The sequence below is a fragment of the Syngnathoides biaculeatus genome, chromosome 16 (assembly GCF_019802595.1).
Source record: "Syngnathoides biaculeatus isolate LvHL_M chromosome 16, ASM1980259v1, whole genome shotgun sequence".
NCBI classification, from domain to species: Eukaryota; Metazoa; Chordata; class Actinopteri; order Syngnathiformes; family Syngnathidae; genus Syngnathoides; species Syngnathoides biaculeatus.
In genome coordinates this window covers 12,743,953-12,765,280 of record NC_084655.1, presented here as the reverse complement: position 1 = coordinate 12,765,280, position 21,328 = coordinate 12,743,953, and the positions used below count along the sequence as shown (strand labels likewise).

The 21,328-nt window shown below is 45.2% G+C and overlaps 3 protein-coding genes across 5 annotated transcripts; 1 reads left to right on the top strand and 2 right to left on the bottom strand.

Annotated features, from left to right (window-relative positions):
• Positions 1-15: 15 nt before the first annotated feature.
• tmem86b (transmembrane protein 86B) lies at positions 16-7,791 on the bottom strand. Of its 2 annotated transcripts, XM_061845908.1 has the most exons (6): positions 7,613-7,791; positions 7,433-7,541; positions 7,261-7,343; positions 1,703-1,818; positions 1,349-1,592; positions 16-581 (listed from the first exon to the last, which is right to left on the bottom strand). In XM_061845908.1, the coding sequence occupies exons 4-6, from the start codon at positions 1,751-1,753 to the stop codon at positions 127-129; spliced, it is 750 nt and encodes a 249-aa protein (XP_061701892.1). In that variant the 5' UTR covers positions 1,754-1,818; positions 7,261-7,343; positions 7,433-7,541; positions 7,613-7,791; the 3' UTR covers positions 16-126. The 2 variants fall into 2 exon arrangements, with proteins under 2 accessions (XP_061701892.1, XP_061701891.1); XM_061845907.1 differs by having other exon boundaries at positions 7,433-7,791.
• Positions 4,531-8,675, top strand: aspdh (aspartate dehydrogenase domain containing). Its single transcript, XM_061845906.1, has 7 exons — positions 4,531-4,663; positions 4,789-4,933; positions 5,026-5,110; positions 6,176-6,325; positions 6,540-6,763; positions 6,857-6,996; positions 8,228-8,675. Exons 1-7 carry the CDS (start codon positions 4,609-4,611, stop codon positions 8,263-8,265), a joined length of 837 nt encoding a protein of 278 aa, XP_061701890.1. The 5' UTR covers positions 4,531-4,608; the 3' UTR covers positions 8,266-8,675.
• gys1 (glycogen synthase 1 (muscle)) lies at positions 8,650-19,986 on the bottom strand. 2 transcript variants are annotated; one of them, XM_061845898.1, is made up of 16 exons: positions 19,852-19,986; positions 16,033-16,151; positions 15,769-15,950; positions 14,814-15,005; positions 14,542-14,727; positions 13,146-13,290; positions 12,924-13,041; positions 12,706-12,826; positions 12,514-12,620; positions 12,165-12,224; positions 11,887-12,079; positions 10,262-10,388; positions 10,084-10,179; positions 9,827-9,990; positions 9,658-9,738; positions 8,650-9,560 (listed from the first exon to the last, which is right to left on the bottom strand). In XM_061845898.1, exons 2-16 carry the CDS (start codon positions 16,148-16,150, stop codon positions 9,321-9,323), a joined length of 2,130 nt encoding a protein of 709 aa, XP_061701882.1. In that variant the 5' UTR covers position 16,151; positions 19,852-19,986; the 3' UTR covers positions 8,650-9,320. The 2 variants fall into 2 exon arrangements, with proteins under 2 accessions (XP_061701882.1, XP_061701883.1); XM_061845899.1 differs by lacking the exon at positions 19,852-19,986 and adding an exon at positions 19,234-19,816.
• Between the last annotated feature and the right edge of the window lie 1,342 nt (positions 19,987-21,328).

The following is a 21,328-nucleotide window of genomic DNA, read 5'->3' as shown; positions in this document are numbered from 1 at the left end:
TCATTTTAAAGCAATATCAAATAATACATACAAACATTTTTATACTTGATCCAGCATCTATGAGTATTAAGCAGTATTATGTTACTATGGATGCTTCCAACATTGGGAATGCTGCATGGATCCTGGCTAGGACCTCTTCCATTTTGCAAAGTCCCTTTTGTTTTCCACTGCCCTCATGGCCCCCACACTAATAAGCAGTTGCGCTAAGTAATATGTCACCATGATAGCAGTATTGCTGTGTTCAATAGGTGCTGTCACCTTAAACTCCTGCAAAGCCAACATGAAGTCAGACAGCATGAAGCACAAACCTCCTAGCAGTGTAAATGCATGACGGGTTCTGATGGCTAATATCGCCATGATTGAGAGTAAGGCAACGTAGACCCCCACGCCGGGAGTGAGGAGCTCTGAGTTTGGATTCTTCCGCAAAAATGGAAACAAGTATATGTAAACACCTCCCGTAATCAGGACCAGGATCAGATACAGCGGGCCAGTCCACCAAGAGGAGGATGAATATGGCTCGTAGCGGGATGAGAGGAAGGTGAGCGAGTAGAGGAGGTGAGCCAGTGCAAATGCAGCCATTCCTAAAGGAGATGACAAAGATGTACAGCTTTAAACAGCAGGCCTATAAAGCTGCCGAAAAAGTGTTTCCCAGCTTTGCATAATTAACATAAAAATGCAACAAAAGGTACATACAGGATACCAGCACTCCCGCAACCCTTGTGAGGATAAGTGGCTTGGATAATGGATGGAGTGAAAGTAATCTCAAATGAAAATTTTAGTGTGAAATCTTGAACTGGGGTGGCACGGTGGTTTAGCTGGTAAAGCGTTGGCCTCACAGTTCTGAGGGCCCGGGTACAATCCCGGACCCGCCCGTGTGGAGTTTGCATGTTCTCCCCGTCCCTGCGTGGGTTTCCTCCCACATCCCAAAAACATGCGACAATAATTGGACACTAAATCACCCCGAGGTGTGATTGTGAGCGCAGCTGTTTGTCTCCATGTGCCCTATTGGCTGACGACTAGTTCAGGGTGTACCATTGACAGCTGGGATAGGCTCCAGCACTCCCTGCGACCCTCGTGAGGATAAGCGGTGAAGAAAATGGATGGATCTTGAACTGTTCATTTAAAAACAGAAAAAGACCTCTTACATAATTTTCCTATTATGCAGTGAGGGCATCCATCAAAATATTTCTACTTTTATATTAAATCGTCATGCTTTATAACTACTTTAAAACCTTCCTGTACATGCTATTTTGGTTATACACCTGCATAAAAATAATGACATGATTCAATGTTTATGATTTCTGTGTGTGTGTATGAAGAAAAATTAAAGAAAAATGGTGTCTCCTACCATGGAGGAAAAGCTCAGGCCACACCAGGCAGCAGTCGCCCACAGCCGAGAGGACGAGTCCTCCCACCACACCCGGCGCACTCTGACCTCCGTTCCAGCTCAGCACCGTCGCGGCCAGCAGGAGCGCCGGTGCTGATTTGACACCCGCCAGCGTGATGGATGCCGGCGAGCCTGGAGTCCACACGTAGAAGTACACGGCAGAGGCCAGAAAGAAAGGTGTGAGGCAGAAGAGCAGAGCACAGGACTGAAAGAGAAGGAAACAGACAGTGTATATGAAAACAAAAAAAGGAACAGATCAACGATGATATCATTTCGAATAATCAAAATGGCAAATCAATGTAAACGAGATCTTACCGTGTTTCTTCTCTGGCGCCTGTCGTAGGCGTCCGTCTCAAGGATGTCCATGTTCTCCACTGGGAAGAGCTCAACGTCCTGCTTTGCTGCGCACTTGCCGCGCTGCCTTCACTAATCTGGGAAACGGGGGGAGGAAAAAAAAAATGTAAAAAGATAAAAGGCCACCCTCGTGTGCTGTTGTTTCTGTCAGATCGAAATCCACTGATCTTTCAGAGCCCTGAACTTTAGACTGATCCTTCGTGTGTAATTACGTCCCTGATTATCAACCTTCTCCCTGCTTCGAGTCATCGTGAACAAAAAAATTGACCTTTGACCTCCCCAGAGGGAATACATTGGTGACAACAACACATAGGGCAAAAGTGAATAAACCAATCCACTGGTTACAAAAAATGATCACTTTTTGGTCAGAACACCATGGATTTTAGAATGAAAGACAACGGAGTAATACATTTATACAGCACATTTTACAAGAAAGCACAGTGCACTAATGGTCAGCAGGTCTGCCTCACAGGTCTGAGGTTCTAGGTTTGAATCTCTGATCTTCCTCTGTGGAGTTTGCTTGTTCTCCCTGTTCTTATGTGGGGTTTCTTTAAGTAATCTGACATCCTCTCACATTCCTAACACAGGCATGTTAGATTATTATCCACCCTAAATTTTCTTTAGGTATAAATACAAGTGTGTGTAAGTGCCCTGCGATTGGCTGGCGACCAGGCCAGAGTGTACCCCACCTTTAACTCCAAATCAGCTTGGATAGGGTTAGGGCAAAACTTTGTTGTGAAAGTGTGCAAAGGGGGGGAAACTAACAGATTAAGAGACACTTTTTCATCTCTTTTTCGTACATCCATCCATCCATTTTCTTTGCCGCTTATCCCCACAAGGGCCGCGGGGAGTGCTGGAGCCTATCCCAACTGTCAACGGGCAGGAGGCGCCCACAACATGCCAGCCAATTGCAGGGAACATGGAGACAGACAAGTCGCACACACATTGACACCTAGGAGCAATTTAGAGTCTCCGATGAATGCATGCTTTTGCGATGTGGGAGGAACCCAGAGTGCCCGGAGAAAACCCACGCAGGCATGGGGAGAACATGCAAACTCCACACAGAGGGGGACAGGATCGAACCTGTGTCCTCAGAACTGTGAGGCCAACACTTTACCAGCTGAGTCACCATGTTGCGAGGAGGGCGGGGGGGGGGGGGGGGGGGGGGGGTTGTACAAATTAACTGAAAGAACAACCTGCCAGTCAAACAGAGAGCACTTATACCGTAGACCAGCAATTCCCAAACACTGTCGTGTGGCATATTAGTGATCATCAGGTACGCTGAAGAAAATTATCCAATTCCACTTAATTGCTCCACAAATTATGATCTATTTACTACAAATGATGTCTCGTTGTACATCTATCTATGCCAGCGATGTATGTTGACAGGCAAAAAAAAAAAAAAAAAAACCTAAATCTTCATCCACTAGATCATTGATTCCCAACCTTTATAGAGCCAAAGCACATATTTTGCAACTGAAAAATCCCACGGCACACCAACAAAAGTAAATCTCACCAAAAATCGATCGATTAATTACTGTATGTACTTTTTGAAATCTAATGGAAGAGGATTTTTTTGTTCTGTCTGTCATTCTGCCTCACTGGCATAAATAGATGAATAAAGATACATTATTTCTTGGAAATAAATCTTTTTTTAGCAAATACATAAAATTGGATAACTTCCCACGGCACATCTGAAGAGCGCTCGTGGCACACTAATGTACCCCGGCACACTGTTTGGGAATCATTTCACTAGATGTCCATCCAATCCATCCATTTTCTTAAGCGCTTATCCTCACAAGGGTCCTGGGGAGTGCTGGAGCCTATTCCAGGTGTCAACGGGCAGGAGGTGGGGTACACCCTGTACTGGTTGCCAGCCAATCGCAGGGCACATCGAGACAAACAGCCGCAGTCACAATCCCACCTCGGGGCAATTTAGAGTGTCCAATCAATGTTGAATGTTTTGGGGAAGTGGGAGGAAAGCCGAGTGCCCGGAGGAAACCCAGACAGGCACGGGGAGAGCATGCAAACTCCACAAAGGCGGGTCCGGAATTGAACTCAGGACCTCAACAGTGTGAGGCCAATGCTTTACCAGCTGATCCACTCTGCCACCGCAGAAAATAGAATCAGCCACTGTAATCACTGGTTGTTACTTGTTCAAGAGAATATTATGTGTTCAATTAAAATAGCCCATATTTCAGTAGGTAAACTGAGACTAGAATAATATTTCCGTATATATTTTTGAGATGTTTTTGTTTGGTGTGGGCCATGGACTGTGAGATTAAAAAAAATATGTGCAATGGCTCGGTGCAGGATGGGAAACTGCCGTGTAGACAGATATTCATTGGGACTCACATTCACATCTATAGAAAATTTTTAGTCTTCCATTAATCTATTATGCATGTCGAAAGTGGGAGGAAGCCAGCGTATGTCCCGGGCAGGGTGGCGTTGGGTTGGGGGTTTGACACACCAGCACAAGAAGAACATGCAAACACCATACAGAAAAGGTCAATCCACAACCTTTGACTGAGGTAGACTGTCTGAAAAATCTAAAAATGAAACGGAAATTCATTTGTTATATTCTACAATCGGAAGCATTTTAAAGAAGACAATTCCAATCCAGTGGCTAAACTAACAATGATTAACTTTGGCCTCCGCGGGTCAAACTTTGTACTGTGTGCTCTCCCACAATTCCTTTGTCAGACGTGCACCATTCAGATTGGGAGACGCAGGAAAATTGTGGGGATTATCGGTGAGTGGAGCAATAACACCGATCGAGGGAGCTCTGATATGAAGTTAAACGTAAACGTGTGTCCTTGAATGTTCTGGATCTTTTTGGGCCTGTTTGCGTCCTCCTCCACAGGAAAATGGCAGCGAGGTCCTCTTGCCTGCGCATCGGAATTGTAGGATTTGGACATCTAGGTGTGAATTGCCCCTTAGCGTGAACGCTCACCGCCATCCACATTCATGAAGCTCTTTGTACATGAATATCGTTACATCTGAGGATGCCACTGTCAATTTCCATTTTTTTCCCCTCCCCTCTGCAGGGCAGTTCTTAGTGGAGAGAATCACTAAAGACGGAGCCAGTGTAGGATTAGCGCTGGCTTTTGTTTGGAACCGAAATCCTGAGAAACTGAAAGGTTTAGTCGCGGATGACCTCGCACTGGGGAACCTGTCATCCTTCGGCGACAGGTGCCAACGTAAATATTACGGCAGGCGTGAATGCAAATCGTGTGACGTAAACATTTCTGAACATCTAACTTTGTTCTACAAATGTTCTGCAGGCAATGCGATGTCATTGTGGAAGTGTGCCATCCTCAGGTGGTGAAAGAATTTGGGGTCCACTTCCTGTCTCACTCACATTTGATGGTCAGATGTTGCCCCTTTTTTTCTGTCCTTTTAGTAAGAATACAGAAACATTTTGAATGGTAGTGTCAAAAAAAGATATATGTTCTGCAGTAGGAGTGTGACAAGTTAGTTAGTAGATGATCTCCGTGCTTGTGTGGATCGATGCATTCTGGCATCCTCCCACATTCCCAAAACATTCATGTTAAATTCACTGAAGACTGTAAATTGTTCTTTAGTATTAATGTGAGTGTAAATGAATAAATCAGATGCAGTAAACTTCGGCACACCCCCGACACTAATGAGGATAAGCAGTAAAAAAAAAGTCCCTCTCGACACAATTTAATCCATCGTCATTATTAATTGATTTTTAATCAAATTCTCTTTAGGTTATCAAATTACAATGAGTGAAAACTAGAATTAATACCCAGATTGTCAGATTGGGCAGTAGTGGAAGTGCAAAAGGAATTCTAAATTGAAATCTTACATTCATTTGTAATTCATATTTTCATGCTAAAGTGATCAAATTCTCTTTGTTGAGATAACTGTTCATGACCATGACTTTAAATTTTAACCATCAATATGGTTTAAAGATTGGAGTATATAGATGCATAGATACACAGATTCTCAGATAGATTGTCTCAACCTTTTTAACAACAATCTAGACAAGGGCTCAGCAACCTTTTTGAGACTGAGGGCTACTTCGTGAGCACCGATCATATGAATGGCGACGTGACCTGTTTGCGGCAAATTTTAGACTCAGTTCATTACACGTACATAACATATTTTTGTTTTAATTTATTGTAGTAAATAACATTACAGGTATTTTAAAATCTTAATTCACGTCAGCAAGTCAGATTCAGAATTTAAAGCACAAATAATAGTAATTTGTGGCCTATGGTATTTTTAGAACATACCTCGCGGGCGCCTTATATGGTCCTCGTGGGCTAACATTCGCCCGCGGGCACAGTGTTGGTGACCCCTGATCGAGAAGCTCACTGGCTCAAAATTCAAATTGGCTGGGAGACGGGACCGTCTCAAGGTGAAGTTACATACGGTGTCATGATTTTGATATAATCCCTCCCGCAGGTTGGCTCCCCCTCGGCCCTCGCCGATCCCGACCTGAATGACAAGCTTCGACGGGCGGCGCAGCTGAATGGGAGAACGCTCTACGTCCCCAGCGGCGCAATGTGGGGCGGTCAGGACATCCAGAGGTTGAACGACAGCGGGGCCTTGCAGGTAAATCTGCTTCTAGGAGTCATTTACAGTACCGCAGACTAGAGCAGGGGTTGTCAAACATCTTGGGTCTTGGTCTCAATCCTAATGCCAGAATTTATGTCCACCCAGAAGATTTCTAAAGATGCCTATTTTTTAGACATTTTCACACTGTTTTGTGTCTGACGTTATTGGCTGAATAAGCTTCTTCATCCTCATCTTTTTTGAATGTCTGCAGGCTTTATTCATAAGGATGTCCAAGCATCCATCCTGCTTCCGGCTCACAGGAGACGTCCTCTCTGAGTGGACGGAGGGGGAAGGGAGGCGGGTTTTATTTCGGGGCTCGGTGGCGGAGCTGTGTCCCCTCGCCCCCAACAACGTCAACACGATGGCGGCGGCGGCAGTGGCTGCAGGGAAGCTCGGTTTTAACGGCGTCCAGGGAGAGATCGTGTCGGACACGGCGTGAGTCTCCCTCTCGTAATCCGCATGGGGGAAAGCAGCCTAGCACGCTCCAGTACTGGCGAAATGATGTAACCACCCTTCGTCTGGGCCCAGGTTGAGTGACTATCACGTGGTGGAGGTGCACGTGACAGGGCCCGGCGGTTTCTCAGTGCACACAGTGAGAAGGAATCCGGCCCGTCTCGGCGCAGTAACCGGTAGTGCAACATACAACTCATTTTGGAATAGCTTACTTGGTAAGTTTCCGATGTTCTTAGGGTTCGGTGCAAACGTCAGTTTTAAGATTGAATACGGGCTGCTGATGGTCCGCCGTCATACGAAAACACCACTTCAAGAAACGCTCTCAAATGCCACACATACTGAAGTATCGTTACTTATGAATTCCACTTTCATTCGAGACAGTGTCAATCTCAGATGATTACAAGGTTGACACAGACAAACATTTATGTGCACAGTATCACTGCTTTGGATTACATGATTGCATGACCGGTACCACTTACCTGGTGCTGTGTATTCCCTGATGGAATCCTTGCATGCCTTATTTTGGTCCTGCACGTTTCGCTTTACCTCTCATGACGACATTCTAGAGACGATAAAGAACGCGGGCGCGCTCAGTAATCCCTGCGGGTCTGCACAATTAATTAAACCTTTATTTTAAAAAGAAGTACTTACAAAGACTTGTGGGTGTTGTTGTGGCCCAAACGGTGTGGCTGGTGAACAATCATTCTGCGTAGCTGGTCTTGGGCCTGGCAGCAAAACAAGCTCATACGGGCCACACTTCCTGGGGAATGAGGCAATCTCTGTCACTACACCTGTGCCTGAAGACGAAACGAGGCGGAATGTAGTCCTTACTTGGCTTCCTGACTGTAGAGAGAAGGGGGAAAAAAAGTCAAAAAAAAGTTTTCAGGATTGTCCGAAAAAAATAAAAAAGGAATGCTATTCAAGCCAATTAAAACGCTTCAGACAAGAGTTTGTTCAAAATCCCATTCAGCAATCCCAGCAATGTTTTTTTTGTTTTTTGGGAGCGTCTCCAGTCAGCAGTTATTTGCATCTATTTTTTTTTTTTTTTTTTTTTTAAAGGGACACTCCTATGAGATTGACAATCTCAAAATTACAGATAGGGAGAACTACTGTGTTAAAACAAGTGTAAAAGAAGCCATCAAGAAACTACAATGAGAAAAGCGGTCTCAAAACAAGGATGGGCTGAGGCATCGCCTGTCATTTGTTTCTAGCCAGTTCTTTAGTGCCACCAGGCGAGTGAACGACAGGGCGGAAATCAGGACAGTCATTCCCCAGCCACACCAAAACTTTAGACCTAAAGAAGCCTGGTAAAACATCGGAACAAATAAAGAGTCCAGTTGCCTCGGTTCAACCTTGGCAAATAACCAGGATGCCCGAGAATTTACACAGACGTACTTTAAAAACGGCTTGAACCAAAAATGACTCTTTTCATGTTTTTCTTTTCAGTTTGCAAAGGCCACGGGGGTCGGGTTTATTTGTGCTGAAACATTGAATGCCCGATGAAGAACAAATAGAGGTCAACCATGGCTATCCCATGTGGCTTTCACGTAAACAGCCTTGTGCTCCAATAAAAAACACATTCAAGCAAAGAAGAGCAGTTATCCTTTGTGAAACTGACAGATACTATATATTTACTCTTTATTATGTTCATATGATGCAAGATTGGAAGAAATGATTACAACTCTCACATGGAGTATACATACTGTACATCTTGCAAAATGTTTTTCCTTCAAGCATGTTCCGGCTCTTATTCTAGGCTCATCTCGCTTGTGCAAACACGGATGCAATCTCTAAAATGCACTCTCCCCCCCATACACCCACCCACCCCAGTCAATAATAAATACTTGTCAGTGCAAAGGCAAAAAAAAAAAGCGGGAGTGTGAGGTCATTCACAGTAATCACCGCAGAAATGTAAGGCTTGGAAATAAAATCAAAAACACAAAAAAACAAAGTCCTCAGTGTGAAAGGCCAAAGATTTTTGGTTCTATTGTTCTTTAGTTTTTTTTTTTTTTTTTCCCATTCTGGGGTTTTACGAAGGAAACAAGGCATTTGAAAGATAGGGAGAAAAAGTGCTACAAGTGAGTGTGACACAGTTTAACCGGGACAACACCAAGCGGTCTTACTGGCTACTTGCAGCAAATAATGCCGTCTATAAGAGGTTCCTGCCGTGGAGTAAAAAGTCAACAAGACGGTAAAAAGGAGGATTTGTGTTGATTTTTTTTTTTTTTTCTGTTCATTAGAAAACCCTTAGCGAAGCCAGCGTTCCTAAAATATAGCAACTGCGATATTTTGCTGCGTGGTGTGCTGCTGATACTTCGAAACAAACCACTTGTAGCACCGCTGGTGTGACAAAGAATCCAAACTTCTGAGGCATGTTTTGCAAACTTGATGTTCCCACTGCTCGGGAAGACAGATTCACATCAAATGTACTTTATATTCTTTGTTTATATCATTTGCTGACTAAATCTGTGGTTGGTTATTAGTCATCCAAAATCTCGCAAGCAACGGAGCGCTCCGATGTGTGTTTCTGTCTGTCTTGTCAGTTTTTCTCGCTTGTGACACCGTTGCCATTCCCGCCGGCCCTTGCGGAAATCTTGTTTTTAAACGGCAGCGTGAAGGGCTGGCGAATGTTGACCCGGTCCTTTTCCGCCTCCAGATCTTCGTCGTAGCGCTCGTCCTCATCGTTGTCCTCGACGTCGCTGTGGTGGGGGGAAGAGTGGCGGGAGAGGGAAGGGGATGGCGGCACGGAGGCAGGACGGGGGTAACGGAAACCTGACGTCTGACGAGAAACACGAGAGGGACGTCAGAGGGTGTACTCGTGTAAAATGAATGAATACTTTTGCTGATTTCCGACATAAACATCCGAGTTAACTTACTGAGGTGGGGTCATGGGGTTCATACAGGAAGGTGTCAGGGAAAGCTTTAGCCAGGGCCATGTGACGTGCAGCGACATAATACTGACGCAAAAGAGAAATACGCAGTACAACAGGCTTCAAAATGGTGGCGTGAAAGAAACGGAAAGGCGCTCGCTATCTGAACTCATACCCTGCCGAGGTATCGCCAGTCCAGGAGGTCGCTTAGACGCTCCGTGCGGTTCCTCTGGATGATCCTCTGGCGCCGGCTCTGCTTGCAGAACTGGAACAGGAAGGAGGTGAGCTGGTTACACGACTCGTCCACCCCTCGAAAGCGCCGGTCCAGGATGTAAATGCCTGCAAAGGTAAAAGGTGTGTGAAGGAGGATCTCTCTCTTTCCTCATTTTTTCCAAAATCATTCTGAAGATAGAATAAAATGAAGAACGCCACCATATGCAGAAGGATCTGCGATGTGTTCCTCCATAAAACAACCAAAGCCCGACAGGTTTGTTGAGATTGATGGAATCCCCATGACTGTGCACTCGGCTAACAACGACACGTAGAGTTTAGTTCACGTTTACCGTTTCGTTTAAAATCTCAGCGTTGTGTCAGCATGCATGAGGCGTACCTGGTGTGTACCCCCAAGGTTCGTAGTAAGAGGGGAAGACCCCCAGGTGGCAGCCCCTTACGAACTCCTCGTAATCCATCGGAAGCAGAGGAGAGGTGGAAGACAGGAACTCAGGATGGAAGATAATCTGGATGGAAGCAGCGCATGGGTGACAGTTTAATGGCAATCTGTAGCGATAAAATGCTGGTCTTGAATAAAGCAATGGCTTCTTTTATTGAGTTCTACCACACCACAAGTACTAAACTTGGAAACAAACACTTAGACATAGGCACTGCTGAAAGGTCAAGTGTCATCCCTATAAACATTCTAAAATAGACATTGAAATGAAAAATAAATATGACATTATTCACTTCAATGTCTATAAGAAAAAATAAATATGAGCAGAGAGCGCGTCATCCATGTGCAAAGTTGCTGAAGTGTCATTCGACATCCAAGTGGTCACCATATTGGCTGCATCTCCTGCCCGTGACGTCACCCCGGACATTCGCCATTGAAAACACGCTGTGGCCCCTACTGTGGGAGACCAACACGCCCCTTCTGACACAGAAGCTCTTTTCGAAGAAGAGAACATCCCACAAACGAGTGAAGTGACCGGGGCAATATTACCCTATTGTTTCGAGCCATATTTAGATGATATGGCCAAACCACCTCAAACAATGCCACCTGCCCATGAGCGACGACAACGCAGCCAAAACGCCACCCTGTCCGAACCACTTCCGCGGCAGAACTGAGCTACCGCAGCCTGGCGCCGCGACGAGCCACCCCAATCGAAGCCGTGTCGACAAGGCCGGCGGCGATTCACAAGGCCTGCGGAGGCTGTCCTTCGGCGGCTGCTGCACAGAAGGCTTCCGATGCGCACATCGATACATTTAGCACCCATACTTACTTATTACACCCCCCCCCCCAACTATTGTACTATTTAGTAGCTGTATACACACCAACCTGTCATTTGGAACCCAGGAAGCCCTCGTCCTTTGCACCTGTGCAATCCATTTTTCACGAGGAACCGGATCTTTTGAAAAAGTATAAAGAGCGAATCCATCCTCCCGAGTGTTCGTGCAATATCCAGCAGTACAACGACCCGGCATTTTGGCTAACACGAAGGAACAACGAGCTACATTCCAGCAGCTCAAACTAGTATAAAACAGACGAGACTGCTTGAGTGGGCGTCTGCTACTAACATAACTTCCTGCTTCTTCTTGAAAACAAATCCCTCGAGAGGATTTTCATGGCGGGAGTTATAAAAAGCCATATATGTCAAAATCATGTTTTGTGGTGAAAAAACAGCTGGGTTCAAATCAGCTGCCGTTTTTTCATTAATAACATACTAAAAAGCATGCATTTCATTACAGTGGACCTTTAAGTAAATACCTCACTAGCATAATCAAATCTGAGGATTACTGCCTTTGAAAGAGCATCTTTTTCAATATTGCTTTGGTCTTGAATCTCAATTAACTCATTCACTCGCAACCCTCCTGGTTAACGTGGCTATTTGACATCTAAAGCCGTCAATGGCAGTGACTGAGTTTTAATAGATTGTGCAGCTGTGTCTCAGGACGTGGTGAGTAATAATGGTGGTTAGTGTATGGTTTTGTTGTGGCTGAAGTCAACTAACGTAAACATACCTTGACACGGTCGGAAGAGCTGTTGAAAAGGCCGACGCGACGCACGGAGTTTAGAATGGGGTCGCCGCTGTCCTCTAGCATGTTGTGCGTGCAAACCGGAGGCTGACACTGTCTTTGCGTGGCGAAGATGGCACGCTTCATCATAGTGAAGTCTTCTTTGTCCAGCATCTTTGACACGTCTGGCAGCTGCCCACTAAGATCGATCAAAAGGGATCAATTTGAATCACATTTTCTAACAACATGGGGGGAACCATTTCAAGACGCGGAAGAGTACTTACACTAGTAGTGACTCATAAAGTTTCTTTCCGAATCTCTCCTTCACCGTTTGAGCAGTATCCCTATCAGTGAGAAGATTTTTTTTTTTTTTTTTTTTTTTTTAATGGAATTATCATAAAACTACATCTACAAAGAGTGTCTAAGGTGAAGACTACCTTGAGAGTGAGATAATTGTGATTTCTTGTCTCAAATTCACAACATCTAGATTTAAATAAACTACATGGGCTAAAGTAGTGAAACACACTCCTTAATTTATTATCAATCTGGGTTGGTTATGGTAATTCCTGTTCGGCTCTATGTTTGACCCGGTGACCCCATGCATTTGCCCACACATTAAAACGGCAGCCTCACCACAATTGCTTCCTGACCGCTTGCCCCTTTAAGGTCTCCACATTGAAGTTGTTTGTCCGAGCCGGCATGATAAAAAACGCAATGACGGTCACGTCGCTGTGATTGACCTGCAGGGTGTGGCAAATATGCACGTTTGTTTCAGAATGAGAGATGGCTACGATTATGCACATATGCCACAAAAATCCCGCTTACTCTTAGCAGGTAGTTGAGTCTGGCCAAAGATTCCAAGAAGATGTCAGCTCCTTTGTTGGAGAATTCATATCTTCCGGCGATGAAGAGGAACAAACATTTGTCCAGGTTGAAGTCGAGATGCCTGATTGGTCATGACAAAGCAGGATCGCCAGTCACGTGATTTTAAGAAGCAATTAAGATCACCGCTTGTTTTATGTGTGCGCTATTAGATTTCTGACCCGTAAAAGTGTCCTCTGACAAACTCCTGAATCCGATTCTTGCTCTGCGCATGCAGGTTCTGAAACTCGTGAACGGCTGAGAACTTCTTTACGTTGAGTCCGTTGGGAGTGACAATGTCTGCGAGGAATATGTGACGTTAAGCAACCCACAGTGAAAGACGACTGTGCACGAAGGCCCGCGTGTCTCCCTCCAGCGAAATCGCCTTGGAGTCTGGGACACACCTGGTTTTCTTTTGAGCAGGTTTTCCGCCTCGATGGCGGTGATCTGGGAGACGGTGGTGAAGACGTGGGCGCAGTGGGCAGCTGCTCGCTCCAAACAGTAGCGGTGGTAGATTTGTCGGTCGCCTGCTTCCTTATCCACGTTGAACTGACACACACATGCCCAAGTGAGAAAGGATGTTTTCTTGTTGAAAATGAAAAAAATAGTTCCAATTTCCAAACTATTCCCAGCATAAAATTGCCTCCAAAATGTCTTGTTCAGATGATAAACTGAGGAGGAAATCAAATCAGCTACACATACAGATATACGCGTTACATATTGTAAAATGCTTTTTTTAATATATATACACACACACACACACACACACACACACACACACACACACACACACACACACACACAACTGATTTCTTTCCAGATTTTGATAAACCACTCTTTTTGATGCTGTACAGTATTTGAAGAGGATTAACACTGATTTCATCATAAGATATATATTTGGCAAAAGTAAAAAGCATATAACTGGTGTCAAAATGTTCCTTGGTCACTTATTTTACATTTCATAAATGTCAAACTTTTTCAAGCACTCATTTAGATTTTTTGGGCACACTAGTTCACTACTTCACTAGTAATAACCTATTTTGGTAATAAATTCCTTACCACATTGGTTAAACATTAAACGCCAACATTTATTCCCAAAAGGTAAATTTAATGTAATTTTAGGACACTAAAATTATGCACCAACAAAATATTTTCTTGCACTTAAATATGAGGATTTTTTTTTTTAATAATAGTACGTAAATGTTTCAATTAAATTGTGTTGCACGAATATATTAAAACTTATATCAATTTTAAAAATAAAGTTCTGTAACAATTAATTGGACACTCTAAATTGCCCCTAGGTGTGATAGTGAGTGTGACCGCTTGTCTCTATGCGCCCTGGGATTGGCCGGCAATCAGTTCAGGGTAGACCCCGCCTCCTGCCCATTGACGGCTGGGATAGGCTCCAGCACTCCCCACGGCCCTCGTGAGGATAAGCGGCAAAGAGAATGGATGGCTGGAAGTTCTGTAGCATTAATTCAAATGTTTTAAACTTGAAATACGACCTAATTCTGTTTGGGCAGTCATCCTTTTGTATACCGCTAGAGGGAGCTAATGTAGCAGTGGTGGAACTCACTACACTGAGAATCAGTTTTTAAATAGAGTCGATGGGATTTTATTTTAATACCATTACCAGTAAATAGACCTTTTTCGGCACAATGTGAATTTTGAAACTGTACATAATTTTAATAACTTGAGTAAAACCTTAGCCTCGTTTTTTTACGTGCACTTTAGCATCCACTGTAGATGAAACCTCCGGTGCTCTTCCGTGTCAACAAAGTGTCAGATGCAAACACAAACCTCTGAAAGTTTGTTGTAGAAGTCGACATTTCCAGCGCACAGGTAGCGTCCGAGGAGTGTGGCGTGAGTGGTGAATATAGTTGCTACGGGCAACTGTCTGTGCCTACACAACACCAAGCCCAGGCCGGCCAACCACTCGTGGAAATGAGCCACGATGTGAGGAGTCTCGTCACACTGGGCGGCGTACTGCAATTCAGGGGGAGATAAACACAGAGGTGGGGGATGATGGGATGTCCTTTGTGACGTGAGGGAATTCTGCAGGAATTTCTGACCTCCCCCAGCAGCCAGGCTGTCAAAAAGCCAAACAGCACGGCATCGTTGGCCTCGCGGTCGAACCACGGGACGCCGATGTCGCAGAGGTCCCACAGCTCACTCTTCCAGGTGTCCAGAGACCAGGCAGTGAAGCCCACGTCGATCAGAATCACGTAGGGGCTGCCCTCGATGAGCCAGCGCCCAAAGTAGACCTGCCAAAAGGGTAAATGTGAAAAAATAAAAAATAGGTGTCATGAGTAAAAAAGATATCCCATGAGAAAATTGCTAACAAAATGGTACTGCACAATGTTGATTTAGATGAGCACCCGGAAAAAGAAAAAAAAGTCCAACTACCGCCCCCATCTGTCTGCTATTTTCATTAAGGTTCATGCATTATTCACTGAGGACTTAAGGGAAACCTCGCTCTATCGTGCAACGTAGAGCTCTTCTTCCTTCATCCTCGTCCCACCCCTCTAAAATGTTTGGGGGAAAACGCGAGTATTTCTTTTTAACGGCACGTTAGCAAACCCGTCATTGAAAACAAAACCTCTTCGGTTGAGGGGAGTTGTTTGTTTATATGCCGTTAAGTTACTTTCACGCAGAGGAATAAAGAACTGAAACACACCTTTGGACTTATTTGTCCTGGAAGTCAATCTAAAACAGCCACGTGGTACTACTTGAGTTTATTTAAAAATACCAGTTTAAAAAAAATAACATCATCTCGAGTTGCAAAGCACAAAGCGTGTGCTTAAAGTGTGCGCCTGCGCCTGCATGCCTTCGGGTGAATGGAATGTCATACAACCTCTAACCTTTGCGAGGAAATGTCACAGCAGTTGGGAAGCATGATCTGGGCCAGGGGCCCCGAGTCGGCACGCCCTCGAATCCCTCCCACTACAAGTGAAGTGAGTGGGTCTGTTCCCCGCTGGGGACATTCAGTTCTAGTCAGGCATGTCGAAGTGCGTTGTGCGACTTTACCTTACAGCCGCTGGAGTTCATCTTATCTATGGTCCTCTTGAGCACGGGGTTTGTGGGCTCGATGAGCTCCACCTGGGTCCGCACGTTGCTCTCCACGTAAGGGCCCACCAGGAAATAGTTCTCCCCCCATTCCTCCGACGTCAGGCGGGCTTTGGTCTGGATGACCGTGTAGATTCCTCCGACTGCACGCACGCGGCACCAAAATACAGATCATGAACCGACGTGTGTGTGTGTTGTGTCAATGTGTGCGTATGTAGCACTTGCCTTTGTTTGCAACCTCCCAAGCAATTTCAAAAAGAACGGCGTCCTCCAAATCAAAGTCCTCATCCCACTCCTCCAAACCAGGGAGGGATGTGACGGACAAGCTGCGAGCCAGCGGCATACTGGCAAAACACAGAAAACACGCTGCGCTGAAGTCAGTGCACAGTAACGCGTGTACAACATTAACACGTGAAGTCATCGCTATTGAGAGTTTAACTCAAAAGTCAAGCAATCTATTTTCTGATCTCGTTCGGGTCACGGCTCACTCAGAACTGTGAGGCAGCTGTGCTAATCGGTCAACCACCATGCCGCCATAACATCCATCCATCCATTTTCTGTGTCGCTTATCCTCACGAGGGTCGCGGCAGTGCTGGAACCTATCCCACCTGTCAACGGGCAGGACGCGGGGTACACCCTGAACTGGTTGCCAGCCAATCGCAGGGCACATGGAGACAAACAGCCGCACACACAATCACACCTAGGGGCAATTTAGAGTGTCCAATTAATGTTGCATGTTTTTGGGATGTGGAGCCACGGGGAGAACATGCAAACTCCACACAGGCCGGGCCAAGATTGAACCCGGGTCCTCAGAACTGTGAGGTCAACGCGTTACCAGCTGATCCAGCATGCCGCCCCCGTCATAATAGTTCTGGGTTATGGTCAGGCTTGACGAAAGCGCTTTTGAAAGTTGATCACCAGTTGACTCGTGAGAGAGGAAATGTTTGCCAAGTGATAATTAAGCTTAAAAATAATAATAATTACCCTTGAGGGTTTACCTTAAATGACGTGGGGAACCTTAAGTCAACACTTTTGAGAATTTGCATACTTGGAGAATGTTCGGTAGCACCGTGCCAATCCATCCATTAATTCTCTGAACCGCTTATCCTCACCAGAGTCGCAGGTGTGCTGGTGCCTTTTACACTTTGTCAGTCCCTCCCCACATGACCTCAGGGAACATCCTTTCACCAATGAGACCAGTTTTTAACTTCTCATCCTTGCACTTATGTGCATGGATTTCTCCAGATTCTCTAAATCCACACATTAAATTCTCTGTAGATCACAGGTGTCAAACTCAAGGCCCGGGGGCCAGATTCGGCCCACCACATGATTTATTTGGCCCGTGGAGCCAAATCTGGAGCTTTTCTTGATTCTTGCAAAATCTGTACTGAAATTTCAAAATGTCATTATTATAGATGAAGAAGTTCAGATATTGCAAGCATTTTTGTTACCAATTGAAAAACAATTGCCCTTGATTTCTGATTCCAAAACTCGATCATAAATTGATGATGATGTAAATATGATGAGACAATTACATATTTTTATTGTTTCGAAGTCACAATGGCCCTCTAAGGGAAGCCGGAACTATAATGTGGCCCGCTAGAAAAATGACTTTGACACCCCTGCTGTAGATGATGAAATCCCTGAATCCATAAATTTGTACATTGAGAAATATTGCTCTTAAACTGTTGGGACTGTTTGCTCACACAGTTTTTCACAAAGTGGGCAACCTCACCCCATCCTTGCTTGTAAACAGCCGAGCCTTTCGGGGCTCCCCCTTCCATATGCAACCTTGCCACTCACCTGAGTCATAACTTCAAGGATTAGTTTGTGTTTGGAGTGTATTCAAATCTATCCATGCATCTTCTGAGCCGCTTATCCTCACAAGGTTTGTGGGGAGTGCTGGAGCCCATCCCAGCTGTCAAGGGGGAGGAGGCGGGGTACACCCTGAACTGGTTGCCAGTCAATCGCAGGGCACATCGAGACAAACAGACGCACACATAATCACAAAATTAGAGTGTCCAATTAATGTAACACATGTTTTTGGGATGTGGGAGGAAACTGGAGAGACCGGAGAAAACCCACGCAGGCACGGGGAGAACACGCAAACTCCACACAGGGAGGGTTGGGTTTGAACCCGGGTCCTCAGAACTGTGAGGCCAACGCTTTCCAGTGTTTCTGTGCTGCCGTTTAAATCTACATAGGTTAAAAATGATTTGCAAATCATTGTATTCTGTTTTTAACATCCCAACTCATTTGGAATTGGAGTTTGTAAGTGGCTGGGACGCATCCATCCATTTTCTATGGTGCTTATCCTCACTGACTTGGCAAGAGTACTAGCATTGTACACTCTGGACCGGTTGCCAGCACGTTGCAAGGCAAAGCCCATATAGACGGAACCATGCGCAGTAGCTGGATAACACACACACAAAAAAAAAATGCAAAAGAGATTGCCATGAAGGTTTTAGGAGGGCGGGTGCGTGGGCCAAGAAGAGCCAATCAATGGGACAATCCACCCTCCAGAATCATAATGGCGCCATTCATCAAACCCAGGAAGACATAGTGGTACTGCTAACAGATGGACAACCATTCTGTTAGCAGCATAGGCCGCTTAGGGTGTCTGCACTTCTAGTTATGCATTCATTCATTCAATCATTATAGCATTGCTAAAACAACAAATGTAATGATGGCTTAAAGATATTTGCACAAAACGCGCAATATTCTATGTTTAGAAGCCGCGAAGGTAAAACACACACAACCAGTCTGTTTCCCCCATAAAGTCCATTGCGTAATTTAAAGCCACCATTGTGTCTGTGTGCGCATGTTTGAGCGTGAGAGAGTCTTTTATAGAGCTGCTTGGGAAGGTAGCCAGAAGAAGCCCTTTGACCATCTCAGATTGTAAAAAAAAAAAAAAAAAAACATAAAAAAGACCAATTGTGCACACGCATACACACAGTGAGCCATTAAGAGTTCTTTTTAACAATCTAAAAAAAGCTATATAAGCCCCACTGGGTTCTATATGCTCTAATTATACAGCTCATCATGGAGGAGGGTCACTTGGCGAGTAGTGAACTCAAGGCCACTATGAAAGCGGCTTTGCTTTTAGTTCCTGCTCGCTCAAATGGTGCAATTACCTGATGAGCACACGACGCAGGGACCGCAAAAAAAAAAAAAAAAAATAATAATAATAAAAGGTTGGGTCGAGTATAAACTTGATCTACCTTTTGTGACATTCCGAAATGTGAAATCCTCGTAACGCGTGGTTGGGACATGTTTGACACAATAACTGGGTGGTTTCGCCTCGGAGCTTATATCAAAACCGCTATGAAGTTGTGCTGCGCTGACACCAGTAAACAAACGGGGGACAACATGAGTGAACAGGCTCCGTCTAGTGCAGTTGGTGACCACGATCGCTTTCGAACTTACCTTTAAATAGATGTTGGCAGGGTCACATTAAGTGGGAAGTTTGATATGTGGAAAATTAAATATTACAATGCTCCACTTCAAACAGAGAGAGGAACTTCATAGACAGTTATGTATAGGGGATTATTACAACACCAAAATGTAATCGGTATGTGCCCAAGATGTCAAAATTAATGTTCCACTCCAGTGAAAAGCTTTTCTTTAATAAAAAAAAAAAAGGGAAATCTAAAAATGTTTGGAGGGGATAACCACCCCTGAGACGCTCGCCATCATCATCATCATGCCCTTGTCCACTTGTTGTCCACTCGTTTGATTACTGGGAGCACGTAAAGGCCTACAGGCACTCGAGCTACGGAAGATCCATTTGCACGCCCCACCGTAAAACAAATATAAGCGCAGCACTCCAGAAATCAAGCCCCAGCCTCGACATGCAAGCGCATACTTCCATTTACAGTGTATAACGCGTCTTTGATGGGGCGACCGTGACTACGCTCGGCAATCGCAAGCCGCCTTCGGAAACACACGCAGGACACGGCGCGTTTGACGAGCGCCAGCGTCCGACGAGGAAGTATTCCGCTGTCCTTCCTTTGCAAAGATAAAAGAACGTGTCTGTGTACTCACCTTTCTGCTTCAACTTCAAGTGCTCCGGCCGCACATCGCCAGCTGTCGCACTCAATCGAATGAGGGTGGGGGGGGGGTCTGTGGGAAAAGGGGGCGGCAGCTTTCGTTAAATGTCATCCACTCACATTGGCTACGTGCGTTTTCACACTGACGTCGGGAATGGGGGAGCGCGTGGCCTACTATACGACGCTAAAGTCGGGTCCGTGAACGCACCGCCCCCTGCTGGTTGACATTATTCATGACCTGCACTCCCATTGGCTACGGGCTCGGTCTGTCCCCGCCTCTGCATGTGACGTAAGCACTAGTGGGCGGCTCCCTTAACGGGGGCACACGATTGGCTGCTGGGCAGTTAAAGGGACTTTATTATCCTTTGTCAATGAGGGACCATTTGTCACTGGGGAGGGAGAGGAGTTATTTCTAGCATATTCTAGCATTTTCTTAAACTTCCTTCACCAAATACTGTCCAACTACCACCGTCCTCATGACATTGAATACAGTCATGTAGTAGGCCCGTGTTCATCATCAAAATAACAAAGGTTTTATTGCCAAAATATAAATATTATTGGTAACCTCTGACTTAGAACTGCACAGGGGGGAAATAAAAAATAGTAATTAATTAATTTTGGAAGCATGGAGCGTTGGCCTCACAGTTCTGAGGTCCCGGGTTCAATCCCGGACGCGCCTGTGTGGAATTTGCATGTTCTCCCCGTTGCCTGCGTGGGTTTTCTCTGGGCACTCCGGTTTCCTCCCACATCCCCAAAAACATGCAAAATTAATTGGACACTCTAAATTGCCCCTAAGTGTGATTGTGACTGCGGCTGTTTGTCTCGATGTGCCCTGCGATTGGCTGGCAACCAGTTCAGGGTATACCCCGCCTCCTGCCCGTTGACAGCTGGAATTGGCGCCATCACTCCCCACGACGCTTGTGAAGATAAGTGGCTTAGAAAATGGATGGATGGATCATCTTTTAAAAAGTTCTTTAAATACTAAATGGACTGTACTTGGTGACATGGTGAACTACTGGTAAACAGGTTTGCTTAACAGTTTTCAGGACTCTGATTCAAACCCGGCTTCCCCTGTTTAGTGTTTGCATGTTCTTCCTGTGCTTGTGTGGGTTTTTTTCAGGTACTCCAATTTCCTCCCATATCCCCAGCACATGCACGGTAGGATCGGTGGAACGGGAAATGATTGGACAGATGGACTGTGACTCTTTTTCATGTACCCCACTTGTGCGCCACTTGGAGTACCACACATGCCATCTCTCCATTCATTTGCTGGACCACTTACCCTCACTAGGGTAAGTGCTGGAATCCATCACAGGTGACTCCGAGCAAGATGCGGTTACACCTTGAACTGGTCACCAGACAATCGCAGGGAACATATAAACATACAACCATTGCCTCCTATGGTCAATTTAGAGTCTTTATGTAACCTACTATTTTTTTTTTTGGCATGTAGGCATAGAGGGAACATGGAA

Coding starts and splice junctions, on each gene's coding strand:
- tmem86b (XM_061845907.1), bottom strand. CDS start 1,753: ATGGACATCCTTGAGACGGACGCCTACGACAGGCGCCAGAGAAGAAAC. Junction 1,593..1,702: donor GGCGCCAGAGAAGAAACACG/GTAAGATCTCGT, acceptor CTTCTCTTTCAG/TCCTGTGCTCTGCTCTTCTG. Junction 582..1,348: donor GCCTGAGCTTTTCCTCCATG/GTAGGAGACACC, acceptor CATCTCCTTTAG/GAATGGCTGCATTTGCACTG.
- aspdh (XM_061845906.1), top strand. CDS start 4,609: ATGGCAGCGAGGTCCTCTTGCCTGCGCATCGGAATTGTAGGATTTGGA. Junction 5,111..6,175: donor TGTCTCACTCACATTTGATG/GTCAGATGTTGC, acceptor TCCCTCCCGCAG/GTTGGCTCCCCCTCGGCCCT. Junction 6,326..6,539: donor ACGACAGCGGGGCCTTGCAG/GTAAATCTGCTT, acceptor GAATGTCTGCAG/GCTTTATTCATAAGGATGTC.
- gys1 (XM_061845898.1), bottom strand. CDS start 16,150: ATGCCGCTGGCTCGCAGCTTGTCCGTCACATCCCTCCCTGGTTTGGAG. Junction 15,006..15,768: donor TGAACTCCAGCGGCTGTAAG/GTAAAGTCGCAC, acceptor CCCTTTTGGCAG/GTCTACTTTGGGCGCTGGCT. Junction 10,180..10,261: donor ACCTTGGGGGTACACACCAG/GTACGCCTCATG, acceptor TGTCGTTGTTAG/CCGAGTGCACAGTCATGGGG.